Below are 18,632 nucleotides of genomic sequence, written 5' to 3' on the forward strand. Positions count from 1 at the left end.
AAATAGTTGGAATCAATAAAACTCCAAGGGTTCTGTTGCTTGTTTAACTGTTTTCAATGCTTACCCAGGAAGTTTATAACTATGCTGTAGCCTTCATTTCCTGCTAATGCAGAGCCTCAAGGCTAGTCAGAGATAAGAACATATGACATTCTCATGTCTTTCCTGAGCATGCACACAATACTATTCATGTCTTGGCTTTCCAGATTTCATGAATGTGTCAGAGATTTTCAAAGTCTCTGAACTTTTAATTACTTTTTTTTTAAAGCTTTTTGGCAAGTCTCTTGTTTACCTTAGTTGTTGTTTAATGCTCCAGGCATCTGTCTGACAAATACACCCCTTCCCTAGCAAGAGTTTTAACACTAGATGATCAATGAAGATAAGCCTTTTGAATCAGGTCTTTCAGGGAACTGCCACAGAAGTCAAATAATGACAATTTTGGGGGGAATTAAATCTGTTCTGTTCAGTCTAGCACCTTGAACAAGGCTTATTTTCAAGGCTACTACTGGCCTGGGACAGGGTAATAAAGCTGGGGTAAATTAAAATGCAACAATACTTGCTGTACTTAACAAGATTGGAGTGTTTTTCTTCCATAAATGCTACCCGGGTTGATTCAAATCTTTGGCTATTTTTCCAAAATCTTAAAGAAAAAAAAGTTAAAAAAAAATTGTCAGTCATTTCACTGCTTTTGTGAAGAAGTAAGTGTTTGGAGGTTATTACTCTATTATCTTTACTAACTCACTACAGCCACCTTCTTTGTAATACTTCTAAGACCCTCTCAAGAGAATAAGTAGCTAAATTTCAACTGGAAGTTAGTCAAAACAAAATATTTTCCCCATCCAGATTAATTAAGTATCTGACTGGCCATTACTTATTTCCCATTTTTTCCTAAAACATTCAACTGTTCACTCAGGGGTGCCAGGGCCCTTGAATGGACTCCCTTTTCCTTGCAGATTCCTCAAAGCCACTTGAGACCAAGACTAAGTCACTTCCAACCATGCAAACCCCCTTGGAAGGTGAGTTTTACTGGGGTTCTGTGGGAATAGGGAAGGTCTGAAATGGTGTCATGGAAGCCAAGGGAGGAGGCTCAATGCCATTAGACAGGTCATAAGAGGTCACTGGGTTCTTCAGAAGGAACATGGTAATAAAGACATGGAAATAAAAAGACCTAAGGGTCATGAAGAAGTGAATCATATATATATATATATATATATATATATATATATATATATATAATTTTTTTTTCTCTGTAAAAATGTCTGAGGCAAAAAGAAGGAGAGAATTTGAATAACCCTATAGGAAAAGTGGAAAAAGAAAACTGACTTCTGCTCTGCTCCTAGTCTGAATTGCTATGGGACTTCAGGTATATTTTCTCTCCTCTATGGGCCTTCTTCCCACCAACAGTAAAAAAATAAAATAAGCTATCACATTATTGTATTGAATTGGCCAAAAAGTTCAATCAAGTTTTTCTGTAAGATATTATGGAAAAACCCAAATGAACTTTTTGGCTAACCCAATAATAGTGGTCAATGACATGGCCAGGAATTCTGGAAATCTTAGCACAGATACCCATAGAAGAACTGCAATCTTTGTAGCCACCCTCCATCTTGAAATTTCCTATCTGGAAGAGAGATCTCTGACCCTAATAATCCTGTTGTTATAGCAGCATACACAGTGAATATATCCTGGGGCAGAATAACTGAAATGGATGGTGATATTGGAAAGACAAGTGCTGGACCAGGTAAGGGAAATGTTAACACTTCTATTCTTCCTTTTTGGCTCTTAACTTTGCAACAAAAAGTTTCCACTATACACACTATTCTATGCCATTCTACTCTGCAAACTGTTACCTCCTATGTTCCAGGCTATGATCAAAGGTCCTAGAGACAGATGAGATGGATAGAATGGAGAAAGGATAGGGAAAGATACAGATATAGGGATGTTCAAAGTCAGAATGGGTTTAAGGGTAGTGATATCTTTGTTCTTATTTCTCTTTTGGCATGATAATGTACTTCCTAAACATTCTATGTAAGAATTGGAATTGGACTATGATTTCAGCCATCTCTCCCAGGGAGACAGGCATTGGACCAGGTAAGGGTAGTGGCAAGGCTTCATTACTTGAGTTATTCTTCAGAGGTCACCAAGCAGCTTGTAGCTGATTTCTGATTCCTTCAAAGTTTCAAGGATCCCTAAGTCAAAGTCTCAGAGATGCAAACCCCAAATATAAGTTCTTTGGGTTTTCACCTGGAGCTAATAGCTGGTATGCAGTGGTTTGAATACATTGATTATTAAAACAATGAAATACTTATATTTTATATCATTTTATTTTATCAACAATACTAGTTGATGCTAGATGTTTCTCTTAACCACTGTTTCCCATTATCACCTTGGCTGCCTTGGCCCATCCCTCAGAACTCTCTAGACCACCCCCATGGTCCGGCAACAAAAGTGTTGATGCCTGGAGACCTCTAAGACTCCAGGTCTACAGTAGGTATCTGTTTTGATTGATAAGTACATAATAGTTCAATGACTATCACTCCTGGTCTTACCCTCTGGTTGTGTGTCATTGATGGTGGACTTCTTAATGCCTCTGTACTTCTGCCCTCCTGGTTGCAGAGTTTCTTGGTTGTCTCAGGTCACAGCTTAAGCTTGTTTTGTGTTCCATTTCTGTGTTGTCACTTTTGGCTTGAAGACTTCCATAGTTCCATGTCTCTCCTATGGCAATATCCATAGAAGAAGGGGAGCTAGAAGATACTTCTTAAGACAGTTGATTTGAGAAGATGGGAAAATAACTTTTGGAAGACTGGATACTCTAAGATTTGGAGTTTATGCCCTACATCCTCTATTAATTATTTTACAACTTTACTCTCTCCAATGAGGAACCTTCCCTTGATCTGTATCATTTTATAGCTTAGGTTCTCTCAACTCCAATCAGAGCTCTAAAGACCACAAATACCAGATGTCTAAGATATAATATTTTGGGATCTAGAGAAAACAAAGTCAGTTGCAGCAGTAAATCCTAAGGACACTGGGATTCCTTTCCCTCTCCATCCATATCCCCTGACCTCACTCCCTAGATTCAGAATATTATAGCTACAAGTGCATTAGACATCATCCAATATTTTCATTGAACTTATGGGGAAACTAAGGTATTAGTAAAAAAATCTGATTAAAGTCACTGTATTTATTCTTCTATGACTTCTATGTATTTAGCCTTCTAGGACTACTGAAAAAGTACCCCATACTTAGCACTTTAAAATAACACAAATGTATTATCCTATACTTCTGGACATCAGAAGTCTGACATACTGGGCTAAAATCAAGGTATAATTGGGCTGTGTTATTTTTGGATACTGGGGATAATCAGTTTCTTTGTCCTCCTTTCAGTTCCTAGAGGTTACCTTCTTTCTTTGGCTTCTGATTGCCTTCCACCAGTTTCAAAACTAGCAATGTAGTATCTTCAAATATCTCACTATCATCCCCTCTTCTGTTTCCTTCTTCCACTTTGGGGAGACCCTTGAGATTCCATTGAGCCCACCCAGATATTTCAAGATAATCTCCCCACTTCAAAGTCAATGAATTAACAATCTTAAATATATCTGCAATCTTAATTCTTCCCTACAATGTAAACTAACATACTGGGGATATGAATATGAGCATCTTTGGAGGACCCTTATTCTGCCTACTACAGTCATACAGCAAATAAATAACAGACCCAGGACCAGAAGCCTAGTCCAGGGGTTTCCTTCATGATTTAGATAGGTAACCCAGGAGACAGTGGAAATATGTTTTGAGGATTAAGAAACCTGAATACTTGGACAGAGAAGTAATTGATCATAATCTCAATACGGTAGTATTTTTGTGAAGCTGGGAAGCACTTTCTCCTAAGAAAATGTGAGAAACCTCTTGTCTTGGCCCCATGGAAAGCATGGAGTACTGGTTCAAATGTCCAGGCCAATCAGCCATCAATGAGTGGACCTGAAATAACTTGCATGTACATGGAGTCTCTAGCTTCTTTCAAGTCTTTTTCATGGATCCAGGGTTTTGTTTGTCTCTCTGGCTAGCTAAATAAGTTAGGAGAAGATGGAAAAGAAAGAACTGTGAGCTAGTCTAGACTGATCCTTGGAGTCTCTGTTTCTGGACTGTTTTCAACCAGATACCACTTGGTCTTGTTTTGCCCCCTAGGAAAAGGCCTGTCTATCTTTGCCATAATTCTCATCATCTCCTTGTGCTGTATAGTGTTCATCACCATGACTTATATCATGGTCTGCAGGAAGACATCCCAACAGGGTGAGTGATGAATATGAATGGGTGGCTTTTGCTTATTCTTTCATTCAGCAGTACAGATCAGATCAGATCAGTCACTCAGTCGTGTCCGACTCTTTGTGACCCCATGAATCGCAGCACACCAGGCCTCCCTGTCCATCACCAACTCCCGGAGTTCACTCAGACTCACGTCCATCGAGTCAGTGATGCCATCCAGCCATCTCATCCTCTGTCGTCCCCTTCTCCTCTTGCCCCCAATCCCTCCCAGCATCAGAGTCTTTTCCAATGAGTCAACTCTTCGCATGAGGTGGCCAAAGTACTGGAGTTTCAGCTTTAGCATCATTCCTTCCAAAGAAACCCCAGCATAAACTCTGCATCAAGCACTATGTTAGGCACTTCAAAGGGTCCCCAGCCTATCCTGAAAGTGAGGATAGGAAATCCATGGAGACAGACATGCAATAAGAGTACAACATATGAAAGTTAATTCACAAATCTTTTTACTCAACCTGGCACAGCATCTACATAGTGGATTTTTAATGAGGATGCAAGAGAAGGAGAAGTAACAATTATTGCTTCAAGTTATTTACAGTTTAATTAATGGAATCAAGGTAGAGTCATGGAGTTTATCAATAACAATACCTAGCTATAAAGGTTGTGAACTCAAAGCTTGGAGAAGATAATCAATGCTAAAAAGATCCAAAGGATAGGAGAATCAGTTAGGGGTAGAATAATTATCAAGGGCTTTCAGGAGGAGGCAGGACTTAGACCATGCCTTGGAGGATGAAAGCCATTGATAGGGGACAATATTCTACAAATACAAGAAATTACATGAATAAAGGGGTGAAATTGTAAAAGATAAATATGAGTGGAGTCATCAATAGAGAAAATTCATGTAGCCAAGCAATAGAGAAATACAAAGGAAAAGATAAGTTCATTCCTGATTCTAGAAAGTCTTGGATGACAGGTTAAGGAATTTGGAATTTCTTCTCTAAGCCTTGCATTAAAAATCACTTAAAAAATTTAAGCCAGGCAGTGACATGATTACACTGTAGTTGTCAGGGTCATTTAACATCTGTTTGCCAACAGAAGAAAAAGAGACTCTTAATGTTTACTTCTAAGTAAAGCCTAACTACATCTCAATTCCTTTTGCACTAGTCATTTTAACTAGCATTTATGTGTCTCTTCCTTTGAAGTAGCTCCTACTCCCTAATAGTCTGATTTCTACCATAGGTCTCTCCAACCCAAAAAGAGGAGGAAGCCTTGGGTTTCTCCTTGTCCTGGGTTTGAAGTAAAAACTCTTGTCTTGGCCAATTACCGTGGCTATGATCCGTGAAGCTAAACTTGGAAGTGGAGATATCTTAATTTGCCACAAATCCTAGGTGTACTAAAAGGAAAACATTCATTATAGTCTCAATAAGACTAAGTATAAACTGTAACAATACTAGATTATTTCCCTTTCAAAAACAGTCCAGGGCTCCCCATGACTCAGAGGACAGAGGTCAAAATGTAGCATCCCATTGAAGGCCCTCTGTAATGTGGCTCTGGCCTATCTTGTCAACCCCCACCATTCTCTTAGACCTAATTTCATTCCAAGTCACTGAAGTCAAACAGGCAAATAGGTGACACACCTCATGTCTTTATACTTTTTCCTCCCTAGATTGCCTTTCCAGAATTCCTGCATACTATCTCTGTATAAGGGAGACAGCCTCAGGGCATCATCTCAATTTAACATGTAGCTTCTGAGTACCTACTATGTACCATGCACTAGGCATATAAAAATGAAAAAGATCCTACAGTATGAAAGCTGCAGAGCCAATCAGGGAGGTAAGACATGGAAATTTAAGGCTTTATCACCAAACAAAAGACCTGCAGCATTCTGTTTTTGCTTTGTTGTGGTTTAATGCTTACATTTCCAGTTGCATCTCTGAAAGATTACAAGCACCTAGAGGGCAGTACATCCATCTTTGTACCAGGCTATAGAGCTTCCCTGGTGGCTCAGAGGTTAAAGTGTCTTCCTGCAATGCGGGAGAACTGGGTTTGATCCCTGGGTTGGGAAGATGCCCTGGAGAAGGAAATGGCAACCCACTCCAGGATTCTTGCCTGGAGAATCTCATGAGCAGAGAAGCCTGGTAGGCTACAGTCCATGGGGTTGCAAAGAGTCGAACACAACTGAGCGACTTCACTTACTCACTTAGAGAGCTTTTAAGCCTACGTGGAATGTAGATACTTCTTCTCCACAGACACTAGGGGGCAATGGTGATTTATTCCAAGATCCTTCCTGGTTGCAGGATGGGGATAAATGCACTTGAGAATGACTCAAGCTATAGTCTCGGGCATCAGACTGATAATTCAGGCCCTTTTGTCTGGGGTCTGAATGGCTGCCAAGTTTTTCATAAAGACTCCCTGAAGGATATTTGGCAAGACTCCTGGGTGGAGAGTGGATCCAGTTCCAGTGTCCATCCCCCATCACACCAAGCTCTAGCCCAATGTCCAGAGTCAGACTGTGCCAAAGATGACAGTGATCAAGTGTGCTTCCTCTTCCTTTCCCAGATAAATCTGCATCTGTTGAAAAACAGGTAAATCTGTATTTCAACCCACCTTCCTAACAGCTTCTATTTGTTGGAAGGCTGAGACATATTGTGATTCCCCCTTTCTGTCTCTTCTTCCCTTTTATTTTCACAAGGACTTGCATTTGGCCCTTACCCATTCCCTATGGAGACTTCTGACTGGATTCTTCTTTTTTTTTTTTTCTAGATCATGTCTATGAAGTGGCCAGGTAAGATAGCTTCTCATCTTCTATCTTCTGACCTGTTCCTTGTCCTCAAGTTTGTTGATTATTGGCATAGAGGCAAGGGGGTTTGGTACAGACCCAATATTAAGCCCAGAGGCCTTCAAGGTCAGGGCACAACTTTCTTCCCTCTCAGAAGCACCTCCTGTGGTACTGTCCTGACCCAGTGAACACACAAAATAACCCAAGTCCATTAGACCTCTGTTCCAAGAATCCTTGGGTGGCAGGTGCCTGATGGTCAGTTGTCAATAATTGGGGCAGAAAAGTGGGAAACCAAGGTACCAGATTCAAGTTTCTTCTCATGGGTGGTGGGCTCTTGGACCACAGGTTTCATGCCAGGGAGGCCAGTGACTCTGGTGAAACAATGAGGGTGGCCCTCTTCACAAGTGGCTGCTCCGATGAAGAGCCAGCTTCCCAGACTCTGGGCAATGACTACTCTGACGAGCCTTGCCTGGGCCAGGAGTACCAGATCATCACCCAGATCAACAGTGACTATGCTCATCTGCTGCATACAGATTCCCTGGATTATGAGCTTCTAGCCACCAAGGTCAAGAATGTCTGCTAAAAATGTCCTACTGAGGTGATGTCTATTGACATAATTGCCTATTCAGCCCAGGAATTCTACATGGCCCCTTTCCCTGCTGTTTCTTCCTGGTTAGTCCAACATGTCTTCCTTGCCAACAATGGGGTTCCTAAGAGTAATTGGTTTTGCCTAAGAAGTTGCCATATGTACCTCAAGCAAGCCTGCTGCTGGGCCATGCCCTAGACCCTTCTAGTTGTCCTGCCTACAGCTTCCATTGCTTTTCTCCAAACATCAGAAAAAAGTGCCCGTAGCACTAGGACTTGGTCACCATGCCTCCAGATGCCACTCAACTTTGTCCTCTTACCACTGAACGACCAGAGAGAGGCTCAGCTCTGCCAGCTCAGAGGATGAGTTAGGTTCAGGTCACTTCCCTTTCCCTAGTGCCAGATAACTCTGAATCAAGATTATCATGAAACAGACCAGGGTTCAGATCTGCTCCTGTACTATGAGCCTAGTGCTCTAGTATTCTTTTGATGCTCAATAAATATCTAAGCATAATAACAACATTGGTCATATTGGTCCTCTCTCAAGTACCTACCAAGAGTGATTAAAGTAAGACTAGTTGAGATGATTGAGGCCCTGGGAGTATGGATAGAACCTTTTCTTTTTTGTTTTTTCTTCCCTTGCATCCATGCTATCCTTACTTCATTTCAGCAGTGAGCTCACTGAAACACAATAAACCTTTGGTAAAAGAGTACTCAACTGCCTTCTATTCTTCTCTTAATCATCCTTCCAGCTCCACCTGGGTGACTCTACCCAGGTTAATTGGAAACCATAAAAAAAGGAGTCTTTCTTCTGTCTCAGGGACTGTGGGTCGACAGATAAAGAGCTCTCCTTCTTTCCAAATTATAGATGCATCACCCTCAGAGATTTTTACTTCCTAGATTCATAACATCTTTGGAAAAGTTATACTTTTCATAGGTCATCTTTATCTCCTGACCCCTTCTTATAATGTGGGGTAAAGGTCACAGCATGGAAGTCTTTCTTCTCAAGCAGAATAGATACTAGGAGTCTGAGTGTGTGTGTGTGTGTGTGTGTGTGTGTGTGTGTTTATCTTTCTGAATATGTGTGCATGCAATGTACTTTTTAAATCATTCTCCTCAGTGAAGACCTGCTCTGGGCAAGTTCAACTTTTCCTCAGGTAATTCATGTCAAATCAACTTCTTCACCCTCTATGGAAGCTGATATGCACCACTTTTGATTACAATGCAACTCCAAGGTCATTTCAGATTTAACCAACAGCTGCCCCCCATACACTGATTACAAAAGTCAAAATTATACACAAAAGTGAGCAAGGAGCCCTTTGTTTTATAGGAATGAAAGTAATGAATCAAGGAGTACTTCCATCACCAGGGCCTGTATGCATTTTTTTGTTGCTACATAAATTGTTCCAGAGTAGAAAAAATTGAAAGCAAACATTTAAATTATTTTAATGATGCCAGTTAACATGGATGCTACAAGTTGATTAAATGTCACACAAAAGATAAAATTACAGACCTAGGATCATATATATATTACAGCAGGAAACTTCCAGAGATCATCTCTGTCCAAAACCTGATAATTTTTTACATATAAAATAAGTCAGTAAGAAAGTCCTAAGTATAGACCTAGTCCAAATATACAGTATAGAGTAAACAAAAATGATGCAATAACATTGGACCTGTCTTAGGCAAGTAGCTGTTTGGTAAAAAGACAAGATCTCCAGAAAAGATGAAAAATATAAAGTTCCTCTAAGGTAGTTTCTCAAATTTTGTTCCATGAAATTCAAGACCCAGGAAATGGACCACAGAAAAAAATTCCATAATCAGATAAGCATGGGAAATGTTTCACTCTATGGCTCTCTCTCGGAGATTTCCAAAGCAATATTTCAATATTAAAGTCTCTGAAAAATCCTCCAATAAAGTATCTATATAACTTTTTGCTATCAAGTAATTCCAAAACTTACTTGCTCTCTGAGTCTACTTTTTTGCTCTCATCCTCTGACTCTTGACCCTATTTCTCAGGGATAAAACCCTCCATGTTGGCAGTTACCTCACACACCCTATAGCATTGTAGTTACCAAAATTGGTTTTTCACAAAGTTCCTGGGTAGCATTTGACCCAAAGGTCCAAAGTTAAGGTACTAGTGGAAAATTTTTCTATCAATAAGAATTTATTAAGTATTTTCTGTAACTAGAGCACTGTGCTGAGGTTAGAGTAGGGATGGAATGGGGAGAGAGCAATCACGGAAAGAATATTGTTCTCTAGGAGTTCACAATCTAGTGGGGAACTAAAAAAATACTTCCCTTAGGATTCATGTTGATGTATGGCAAAACCAACACAATATTGTAAAGTAATTAGCCTCTAATTAAAATAAATAAATTTAAATTTAAAAAAGAAATTACGAAATATTTGAAATATTGTTAGAAAACTTTGTCCAAAATATATGACTTTAGAATATATCCATTATTGAGTGTCAGAAAAGCTTGAATTTGTTTAAGAACTCCTTCAAGGTTGTTGTTGAGAATTCGGCCATTAAAAAAAATAATAATAATAAACAAGACAAACCAAAAAAAAAAGAAATAAGTTCACTAACAATTCAAAAGGTACCATTGGCCAGTAAGAGATAAATGGGTACATACAAGCACCCAGGCAAGGAGTGTGTTGAAGAATGAAGCAGGAAAGAATATAAGTTAACTTTCAAGTCTTTGGAGATGCTGGACTTTGGCTGGGCCAGGAATTATGGGAAAGAATTAGTTGAGAAGAGAGAAATAAAGAAGGTATTCCCAGAAGGAGAAACAGCATGAGGAAAAGGAGAGAGATAAGTAAGGTCAGAGTGTGTTTAGAAGTCAAGATAAAGTGTCAAGAAATTGGGTTCCTAAGTCCTGATGTCCTTGCTATGTGACTCTGGGAGGGGAGTGTGAAGGAAGAAAGTATGAATCAAAGAACGTTTACATCCCTTGAAAATGCCCAAATGCCTTTTCAAGACTATTGTGTCCCCCTAGGGCTCCCACTGTGTGTAGCAGAGCTGCTTCATTTTTCCCCCACACCTTCATGTATAATGGTTTATTTCCCTCAAAGTCACCAAAAATAACTTCTGAGAATTTAGTTGGTATTTGCTGAGTGTTCTTGTATCCAACTGTCTCTCTTCTGTTGTATCTCAAGTGTCTCGGCCTGGAGCTGCTAGGCATATGCCACACTTGGGGTATTTGACAAACTGACACTACTACATGGAGTGTCCAACTCAGCTTGTCAAATACACGGAGCATGGCACTGCAGGAGGCTGGGCCAGGGGCTTCAGTGGGGAGGCGAGATCATCCTGGAAGATGTGACCTTGGAGGGAAAGAGAGAGAAAGGAGTCACACCCTGAGCACCAGGGAAACTGCAGAGGCTGTAGGGACTAGGTGAATCATCAAAATAAGGAAGTGAATGAAATAGGCAATAAGGCTTTTAACAAGAAGAAGGATCTTTATGGTATATGTGGAAGGCCCAGTTGATACTGCAGGTGAAGTCCCAATGCCCAGTTGGGGGGTTCTCAGGCCTGAGTCCTATAGCTATGGCATTTCTAGGGGTCCTTAGCTACAGTGAGGTTCTCTGTGCAGGAAAAGACCAGGTCCCAGAGTTAATGTCCATGTCTCACCTTCCTATGGTTCTCACAGTGTTCTCACAGTTCACACAGTGTTCTATGCTATGTGTGCTATGTGTGCTACTCAGTACGTTATGTTCTTACAGTGTTATGACTGTGAACAAAGGCTTTTAGGCTAAGCTTGGGCATGAATTCTGGCTCTTCTATTAAGTAGTTGAGAAATCTTGGATAAATCATTCCATCTCTTTGAACTCTAGTTTTCCACATCCACAAAATGGGTGTAAGTATTGTTGGCAGTGGACTTGGCAGTCAGTTACTGGGATCATTCAATGCAGTCATGTGAAAAATAAAGAAGCTACCAGGAGCATGATCATGCATGCCTGGAACTTCTGAGAGAATTCCCTTAGCAATGCCCAAATCCTGTTCCTAAAAGTTCCGGGTTGTCTGTGTCAAATTCTTCCCCTCCCCAAGTGTGATAGTTGATATATGAGAAAGTAACTGGCTTATATTAAATACTGGCATGAAAATTGCAAACATTCCAAAGAATATAAAACTGCCCCATGAGGTGAGAAGGCCTTATCCTAGATAAGACAAGGCAGAGGGACTTCTCTGTCAATGAAGCAGCAGAGTGTATTTTTGTAAAAAATAAATAAACCTTAACTCTTTCAGTTGAATATATGTTGGTAAGGGGGTGATGTGTGTGCATGCGTGCTATGTTGCTTCAGTTGAATCTGACTCTTTGCAATCCTGTGGACTGTAACTCACCAGGCTCCTCTGTCCATGGGATTTTCCAGGCAATAATACTGGAGTGGGTTGCCATGCCCTCCTCCAGGGGATCATCCCACCCCATGGTTTGAACCTGCATTTCATGTCTCCTGCATTGGCAGGCAGGTTCTTTACCACTAGCACCACCAAGAAGCCTCAAAGGGGTGACATGCTCCTCCAATTTGATATCTGAGAGGAACTTCAAACTTAAAGCTCTAAACAGTATTTTCCACCCTCTGCCTCTCTACCTATCCAATCATTTCCCTCTCTACCTATCCAATCCATTCCAAGTGACCCAGAAGTGTGGCTTTTTCAGCCAAAGCAACAATCATGATCACCAGATAGGCCATAGTGGAAAGAATCAGACAAACTTTGTCTGATTTAGAACAAAGACAAACTTTTATACAGACTTTTCTAATGTTGCTGTGGGCACCGATTAGCCAACCGTGGCTTTGGGAAAGTTTTCCCTTAGGTTTCAGTTGTCCTTTGAGCTTCAGTTGTCTCCCCTGGAAATGGTAACAAGAAAACTTACCTGGCAAAATTGTTGTAAAAGGGTCTGGTGACCTTTCCAGAGCCTTTCATATAGGAGTTCACGGACACCTTAGCTCGGTCCCTGGAGAAGCCAGCCAAGGAAGCTGATTAATACAGTTTGAGTTCAGGGTGGCCAGAGAGAGAGAACTGTACTGATGCCTTTCTTCTATTATCAGTGTTATTGACTACCAGCTTTTGTGAGAAGACCTGGATAAACTGGATGTGCCCACAGCCTTCTGAACACCCTTTCTGACTTCATCAAAAAGGAAGAGAGATTTGAAGAGGTTAAAGATTCTTTTTTAGTACATGAAACTTAAGAGCCTTATAGACCATTTCGTCCCAGTATTAATGGAGTCAGTAGTTGAGCTGAAACTACACTGGTTTTATTTCCACTTTTGATGTTCTAGTCCATGCCTCTCCCATAGAGTATAATGAAAGCAAGTTTAGCTGAGAAAAGCTAGCCAAACCCATAGGAAGAAGAGGTGGATATCTACATGGAGCGGTATTGAGGGACACTGAAAGCTTTTCTCTTGGTCTGTTACACTACATAAAATATCATCTGTTCTCTGCCTGCCCTGGGAGGTCTAATATACCAAGTAGTAAGACTTGCCCTGCAACTGACCCAGTTGTGCATCCTCACACTGGGAGCAGTATGGATTTTTTTTTTTTTTTTTTAGGCATAGTTAAACCCCCTGCTCAGCCTCACCCAGAGATATTTACTCAGCATCACTTTCACATCCCTTCTCAACAGAGGGCTGACAACCTTCAAAATAAGAAATATAAAAATTAAAAGAGTCTCTGGATACAATTCATCTAATCTTTCCCCTCCCATTTTTTGCAGAAAAGGCCAAAAATATATGTCCTAGAATAGAGAAAGGACTTGTTCAAAGATACATAATGGGTAAACAGCAAAACCAGAACTGCTATTCAAATATCCTGACTTCTGGTTCCAGAGAACTTTCCACTCCCATTTGACTGTCTCCTAAACTGTCTGTTATTACCATTTTAGGATTCAGGACAGAAGGGGACCAATGGGACCCTTCTTCTCCCCCACCCTTGATCCAGGATTCATAAGTGTCCAAAGAGAATGAGATGAGTAGATCCAAGCCACCTTTAGTAGCCATAGACACTGCCCTAGTTTGGGAACCCAAACAGAGAGGGCAAGTGGATACTATACCTGTTACTGAATTGGTGCCTTCATCTTGTAGGAGGCATAGGTTCCCTGGTGATGCGCCATCCTGCAGAAGTCAAAGGGAACTGGGCTTTATGCTTTGAGCAGGAAGGTCCTATGTTTTGAAGGGCCTTTGGTGTCTTCAAGAGGAAACAGAAATGAGGAAGATAAGGCTGAGGTTAGCCAACGGAAATCTGAGTGCAAAATGACAAAACAGTGCCGTTGTGAAAGGGTCTCCTACTGCAGCAACAGTCCCCACTGCTATGCCCTTGCCCACTGCCACTGAACTCCACCAGGAACTAATTCCCCAAGCTTCATAAAGTTGAAGTAGAGAGCTCTGGCTGCCCTAGGTTCTGCCTATGGCCAGAGAGGTTTCCTTAGAATTATTGAAAGAGTCCTGAAATGTCAAAGCTAAGACATTGTCAAACAAAAATTGTCAAAATTTAGAAACTGATCTTCTCAAGGATAAAAGGAAATGCCTGATATAAAAAAGCAAAATAGTGGCATACATAGAACTTGAATCTATTTCTGTCAACTCCAAATTCATGTGTTCTCTCATCCTGTCGGAATGTTTCCTGTTCCTAAAACATTCATTTTAAGTCCATTGGCACAAAATATAATTTACAGGAGTAAATTTACAGGTACAAAATGAAGGGATCCTTGTAAAAAAAAAAAGAAAAGAAAATCAAGATGGTGACAGCAGAACATTAAGCTAAATTTGGGGTCTTTTTTAAGCATGAAGACCTGTGAAACTTTACAGATCACATACCTTTGAAGCTGGCCTTGGTAGCACAGTTCTGCCCACAGGTTGCATTCTGGCATCTAGGGAACTTAAGACAGAATGAAAAAAGAAATGTCATACCTACAAAGCATTTATTATATGTTTTGCATAATGCTTTTATTACGTGTTTTACATGTGTTATTTAATCAACAACCATTTAGTATGGTACTATCATTTTTCCTATTTATAGGTGAAGAAACTGAGACACATAGAAGTAAAGTGGCTTTTCTAAAGAAACAAAACTGGGAAATAATTGAGAAGGCAGAATTTGTGCTCAGGTCTTTCTGATTCCAAATATTAGGCTTTTTCTACTCTCTCATTTTGATTACAAAGAAAGTAATTGACCTTAAGAAGGAAAAGATAATGCCAGACCCTTAAATTCAACTATGACCTTCAGGATTCATGAGGAACATGACAGATATAAGAAAGTAAATGATTTCCTAGATCCTGTTGTTTGCAATCCTTGGGCAGTTTCCATTCACAGCCAGGAAGACTGAATTCCCATTATGCAGGCACTACATCATGAAACCTGATGACATGGCAGATGGCATGTCATAGAGGCAATTCCTACTATGCTTTCAGGCTATATTTGCATGATCACTGTCAATGATTGCAATGCCCAAGTCTCAGTCCTTAGTCTATAGAGCAGAAATAGGACTCTTTGCAGTACTCAAGACTCAGTGAATAATCTATCCAAGACACATACAGTAGTATAAATTCAGGTTCAAGAGAAAAAAAAAAAAAAACATCCTGGGAGCCAGGAGTTTTGTGTCCTACTCCCAGATCTGTCAGCTCTATTCCCTCCCTTAATCTTACTTTCCCATTTAGCCAACAGAGATTGAACTAGATGATCTTGGTGGCCTCTCCAACTCAAATATTCCCTGGTTACTTTTTAACCCTTCCATCACTGCCACTCTCTCACTATGGTCTTCTCTGCATATGCAGGGCTTAGAGGCTGTAGGGGATAGCTTGAATAGGGATTCACTCACATTCACACTGCTCTGTAGAAAACTTTCTTCTACCAGAATAATTTATTGACTTAGTCCTTGAGACTAGTTTCCCCAGATCTATCTTCTAGAAAGATTCAGTTCCTTTTTTGTTGTTGTTGTTGTTGTTTCTTACTAAAACTTGGGGTGGAGTCAGGGTTGTCCCTTGAGCACTGTCCTAGGGAGGGACCCTTCCTCTCTTCTTATATCCTAGAGATTGAGTAATTTCAGCTACCCACTTTTATTTTATTTTTTTTTTTCTCATTTATCAGTTAAGGTACTCTCCTAGATTTTTAACAGGGACCCTCTGGAAACAACATCTTCAATTAAAGTAGCAATTGTTGTTACTGAGTTGCTAACTCATGTTTGACTCTTTTCTGTCCGATGAACTGCAGCATGACAGGCTTTCCTGCCCTTCACTATCTCTTGTAGTTTGCTCAGATTCATGTCCATTGAGTCAGTGATGCTATCTAACCATCTCATCCTCTACTGTCCCCCTCTTCTTTTGCCTTCATTCTTTCCCATCAGAGACTTTTCCAAGGAGTCAGCTCTTCACATCAGGTGGTCAAAGTATTAGAGTGTCAGCTTCAGCATCAGCCTTTCCAATGAATATTCAGGGTTGATTTTCTTTACTATTGACTGGTTTGATCTCCTTGATGCCCAAGGGACTCTAGAGAGTCTTCTCCAGCACCACAATTTGAAAGCATCAATTCTTCAGTATTCAACCTTCTTTATGGTCCAACTCTCACTTCCATACATGACTACTGGGAAAACCAGAGCTTTGACTATACAGACCTTTGTTGGCAAAGAGTTGTCTCTGCTTTTTAATGCTGTCTAGGTTTGTTATAGCTTTCTTTCCAAGGAGAAAATGTCTTTTAATTTCCTGGTTGTAGTCACCATCCACAGTAATTTTGGAGGCTAAGAAAATAAAATCTGTCACTGCTTCCACTTTTATCCCTTATATTTGCCATGAAGTGATAGGACTGGATGCCATAATGTTAGTTTTTTGAATGTTGAGTTTTAAGCCAACTTTTTCACTCTCCGCTTTCACCCTCATCAAGATGCTCTTTGGTTCCTCTTCACTTTCTAATATTAGCGTGATATCATCTACATGTCTGAGGTTGTTGATATTTCTCCCAGCAATCTTGATTTCAGCTTTAGATTCATCCAGCCTGTAATTCCATATGATGTACTCTGCATGATGGCAAATTTGAGCTTCATAGTAGGTCCGTGAAAAAAGAGTGTTTAGAGTCAGGAGGATCTACAACTCATGCCTACTGTGCAAAAGGTCTGAACTACAGTAAATCAGAGCCTCTTTTTACCTCATAAACACAAAGCATGCTGGGAAGGGCCAAATTTGCAGCAATACACAAAAGGGACTTTTCCTTTAGGTCTGTTGTCCAACCAAAAGACATAGAATTCTTTCACTTTGGATGTTCTTTGGCTTGACTGTACTTATGAGACAAGATATGGGGGAAGTGAGGTGGATAAAGGGAGCAGGCAGAAGGTGCTAGAGTCTCACACTGTAGATGCATTCATTTATTCACTCAGTGTTGAAATGAAAAAATAAAAAACACTAAATTTTGAGTCAGAATTCTTATGTCTTAGATACTGTGTTATAGCCCCTGGGTTATAGATCCATCTCTGAAACTGATTAATTATGTCTTTGAAAAATCATGCACAGCTTGTTTGAGCACCAGCCACCACATCATATCAAGGAATTCTCAAGCTAAAGAGGAGAGGGATGTAGGCATACATCCAAGGAAATAAATATTTCTACAGTGTGAGACAAGTGATTTGATGAAGGTACAAAATGCTATCAGAAGAGTGAGAAAGCCATGATTCTTCCAGGGCAGAGAGTAAGAAGGTGGTGGTGATTAGAAAGGTTCTTAGAAAAAGAAGGATAAAGATTCATTTCGATATTTGGCAAAACTAATACAATTATGTAAAGTTTAAAAATAAAATAAAATAAAAAAAAGATAAAAAAAATAGGTAAAAACCTATATTTTTAAAGATGGATAGAGAAAGTAATGATGATTACTGTCCTTGGAAAGCCTTCTGTGACCACCCACTCTTGACAAAATTAATTGCTCCTGGCTTTGCCTGCCTCTTTGCCAGACCAAAAACTGCTAAATAGAGACTGTGCCTGATCCCTTCCTTTCTTCACAGGACCAAGAATGAAATAGTTGCTCTATAACTGTGAGTTGAATAAGTGAATGCATCAGTGCATAATCAAATGAAGGAGCCCAAGATCCCCACATTCCTTAGCCTACCTCACCCCCATAAAAGAAATGAGAAGCCCCTCTCAACACTGAGTTCAACTCCCTGCTCATTTACCCCCACCCACTATAGGAAGCCTGTCAAGAAAAGGCCCCAGGAACAATTGCAATGCTAAGGCCACTTCCTGTGCAAGAAGCCAGTGTCCACACACTCCACCTCAACTTTGGTGATTGTTGTGTATATGATTGCACTGGGGCTTCCTGCAAAAGGAAACCCAAAGACTGATGCAATGCATAGGGCACCCTCAGGCCAAGATCGAAGAATTTCATGTACTCATAAGCTTGAGGGCAGATGGTTCACTGTGAGGTTCCCCAAAACCCAGTGAGAGTAACAAGCAACATGGCAGTAATTAATATACCAACTATAGCTCAAGTTTATTCAACATGTGTGTGTCGAGTACTTATCAGCTGCGAAGCTCTATAGGTGGTACCAAGGGGAAAATACATATATATATATATATATATATATATATATATATATATATATACACACACACACACACACACACACACACAACAGAGCAGTAGTATACATCTAATAGAAATGTAACATAAGCCAAAAATTTTCTAATAACCACATTAGAAATTTGAAAAAATAAATAGATGAAAGCAATTTTGATAGTATATTTTATTTAACCCAATGCATCCAAGACGTTTTCCTAACCAGTAAGCAATGAAAACATGTTTTAATGAGGTATTCTACACTCTAAAATGTTGTGTGTATTTTAAACCTACAGTTCATGACAATATTCAATCACCACATGTAGCTAGTAGCTACCACAATTGGACAGCAAAAGTACAAGATGTAGTCCCTGCTCTCAAGGAATTTACAGCCTATCCTAGGACCCAGATTAATACGAAGAACAAGTACTATAGTGGAGTGAATATAAGGAAAAGAGCACTGCACCTGAAGTCAGGAGA

General features: G+C 40.1%; 1 protein-coding gene and 1 long non-coding RNA gene across 10 annotated transcripts in view; one reads left to right on the forward strand and one right to left on the reverse strand.

The window, feature by feature from the left end:
* VSIG4 (V-set and immunoglobulin domain containing 4) overlaps positions 1 to 18,632 on the forward strand; it is a 100,392-nt gene that overhangs the window by 35,227 nt on the left and 46,533 nt on the right. For 2 of the 9 annotated variants that reach the window (XM_070784100.1, XM_070784099.1), the window contains exons 3-6: positions 951 to 1,013; positions 1,661 to 1,738; positions 4,183 to 4,287; positions 7,018 to 7,039. In XM_070784100.1, the coding sequence (XP_070640201.1) occupies positions 951 to 1,013; positions 1,661 to 1,738; positions 4,183 to 4,287; positions 7,018 to 7,039 (268 nt within the window). Of the gene's footprint in view, positions 1 to 950; positions 1,014 to 1,660; positions 1,739 to 4,182; positions 4,288 to 6,813; positions 6,840 to 6,946; positions 7,040 to 7,378; positions 8,332 to 12,670; positions 14,351 to 18,632 lie in introns of those variants that run through there. The other 7 variants (XM_070784098.1, XM_070784096.1, XM_070784097.1 and 4 more) reach the window with 7 other exon arrangements.
* LOC139181195 (uncharacterized) lies at positions 9,040 to 12,690 on the reverse strand. The gene is made up of 2 exons (XR_011565259.1): positions 12,496 to 12,690; positions 9,040 to 10,945 (listed from the first exon to the last, which is right to left on the reverse strand). It is a non-coding gene; the product is annotated as an uncharacterized lncRNA (long non-coding RNA).

The sequence above is a fragment of the Bos indicus genome, chromosome X, assembly GCF_029378745.1.
Source record: "Bos indicus isolate NIAB-ARS_2022 breed Sahiwal x Tharparkar chromosome X, NIAB-ARS_B.indTharparkar_mat_pri_1.0, whole genome shotgun sequence".
Lineage (NCBI taxonomy): Eukaryota > Metazoa > Chordata > Mammalia > Artiodactyla > Bovidae > Bos > Bos indicus.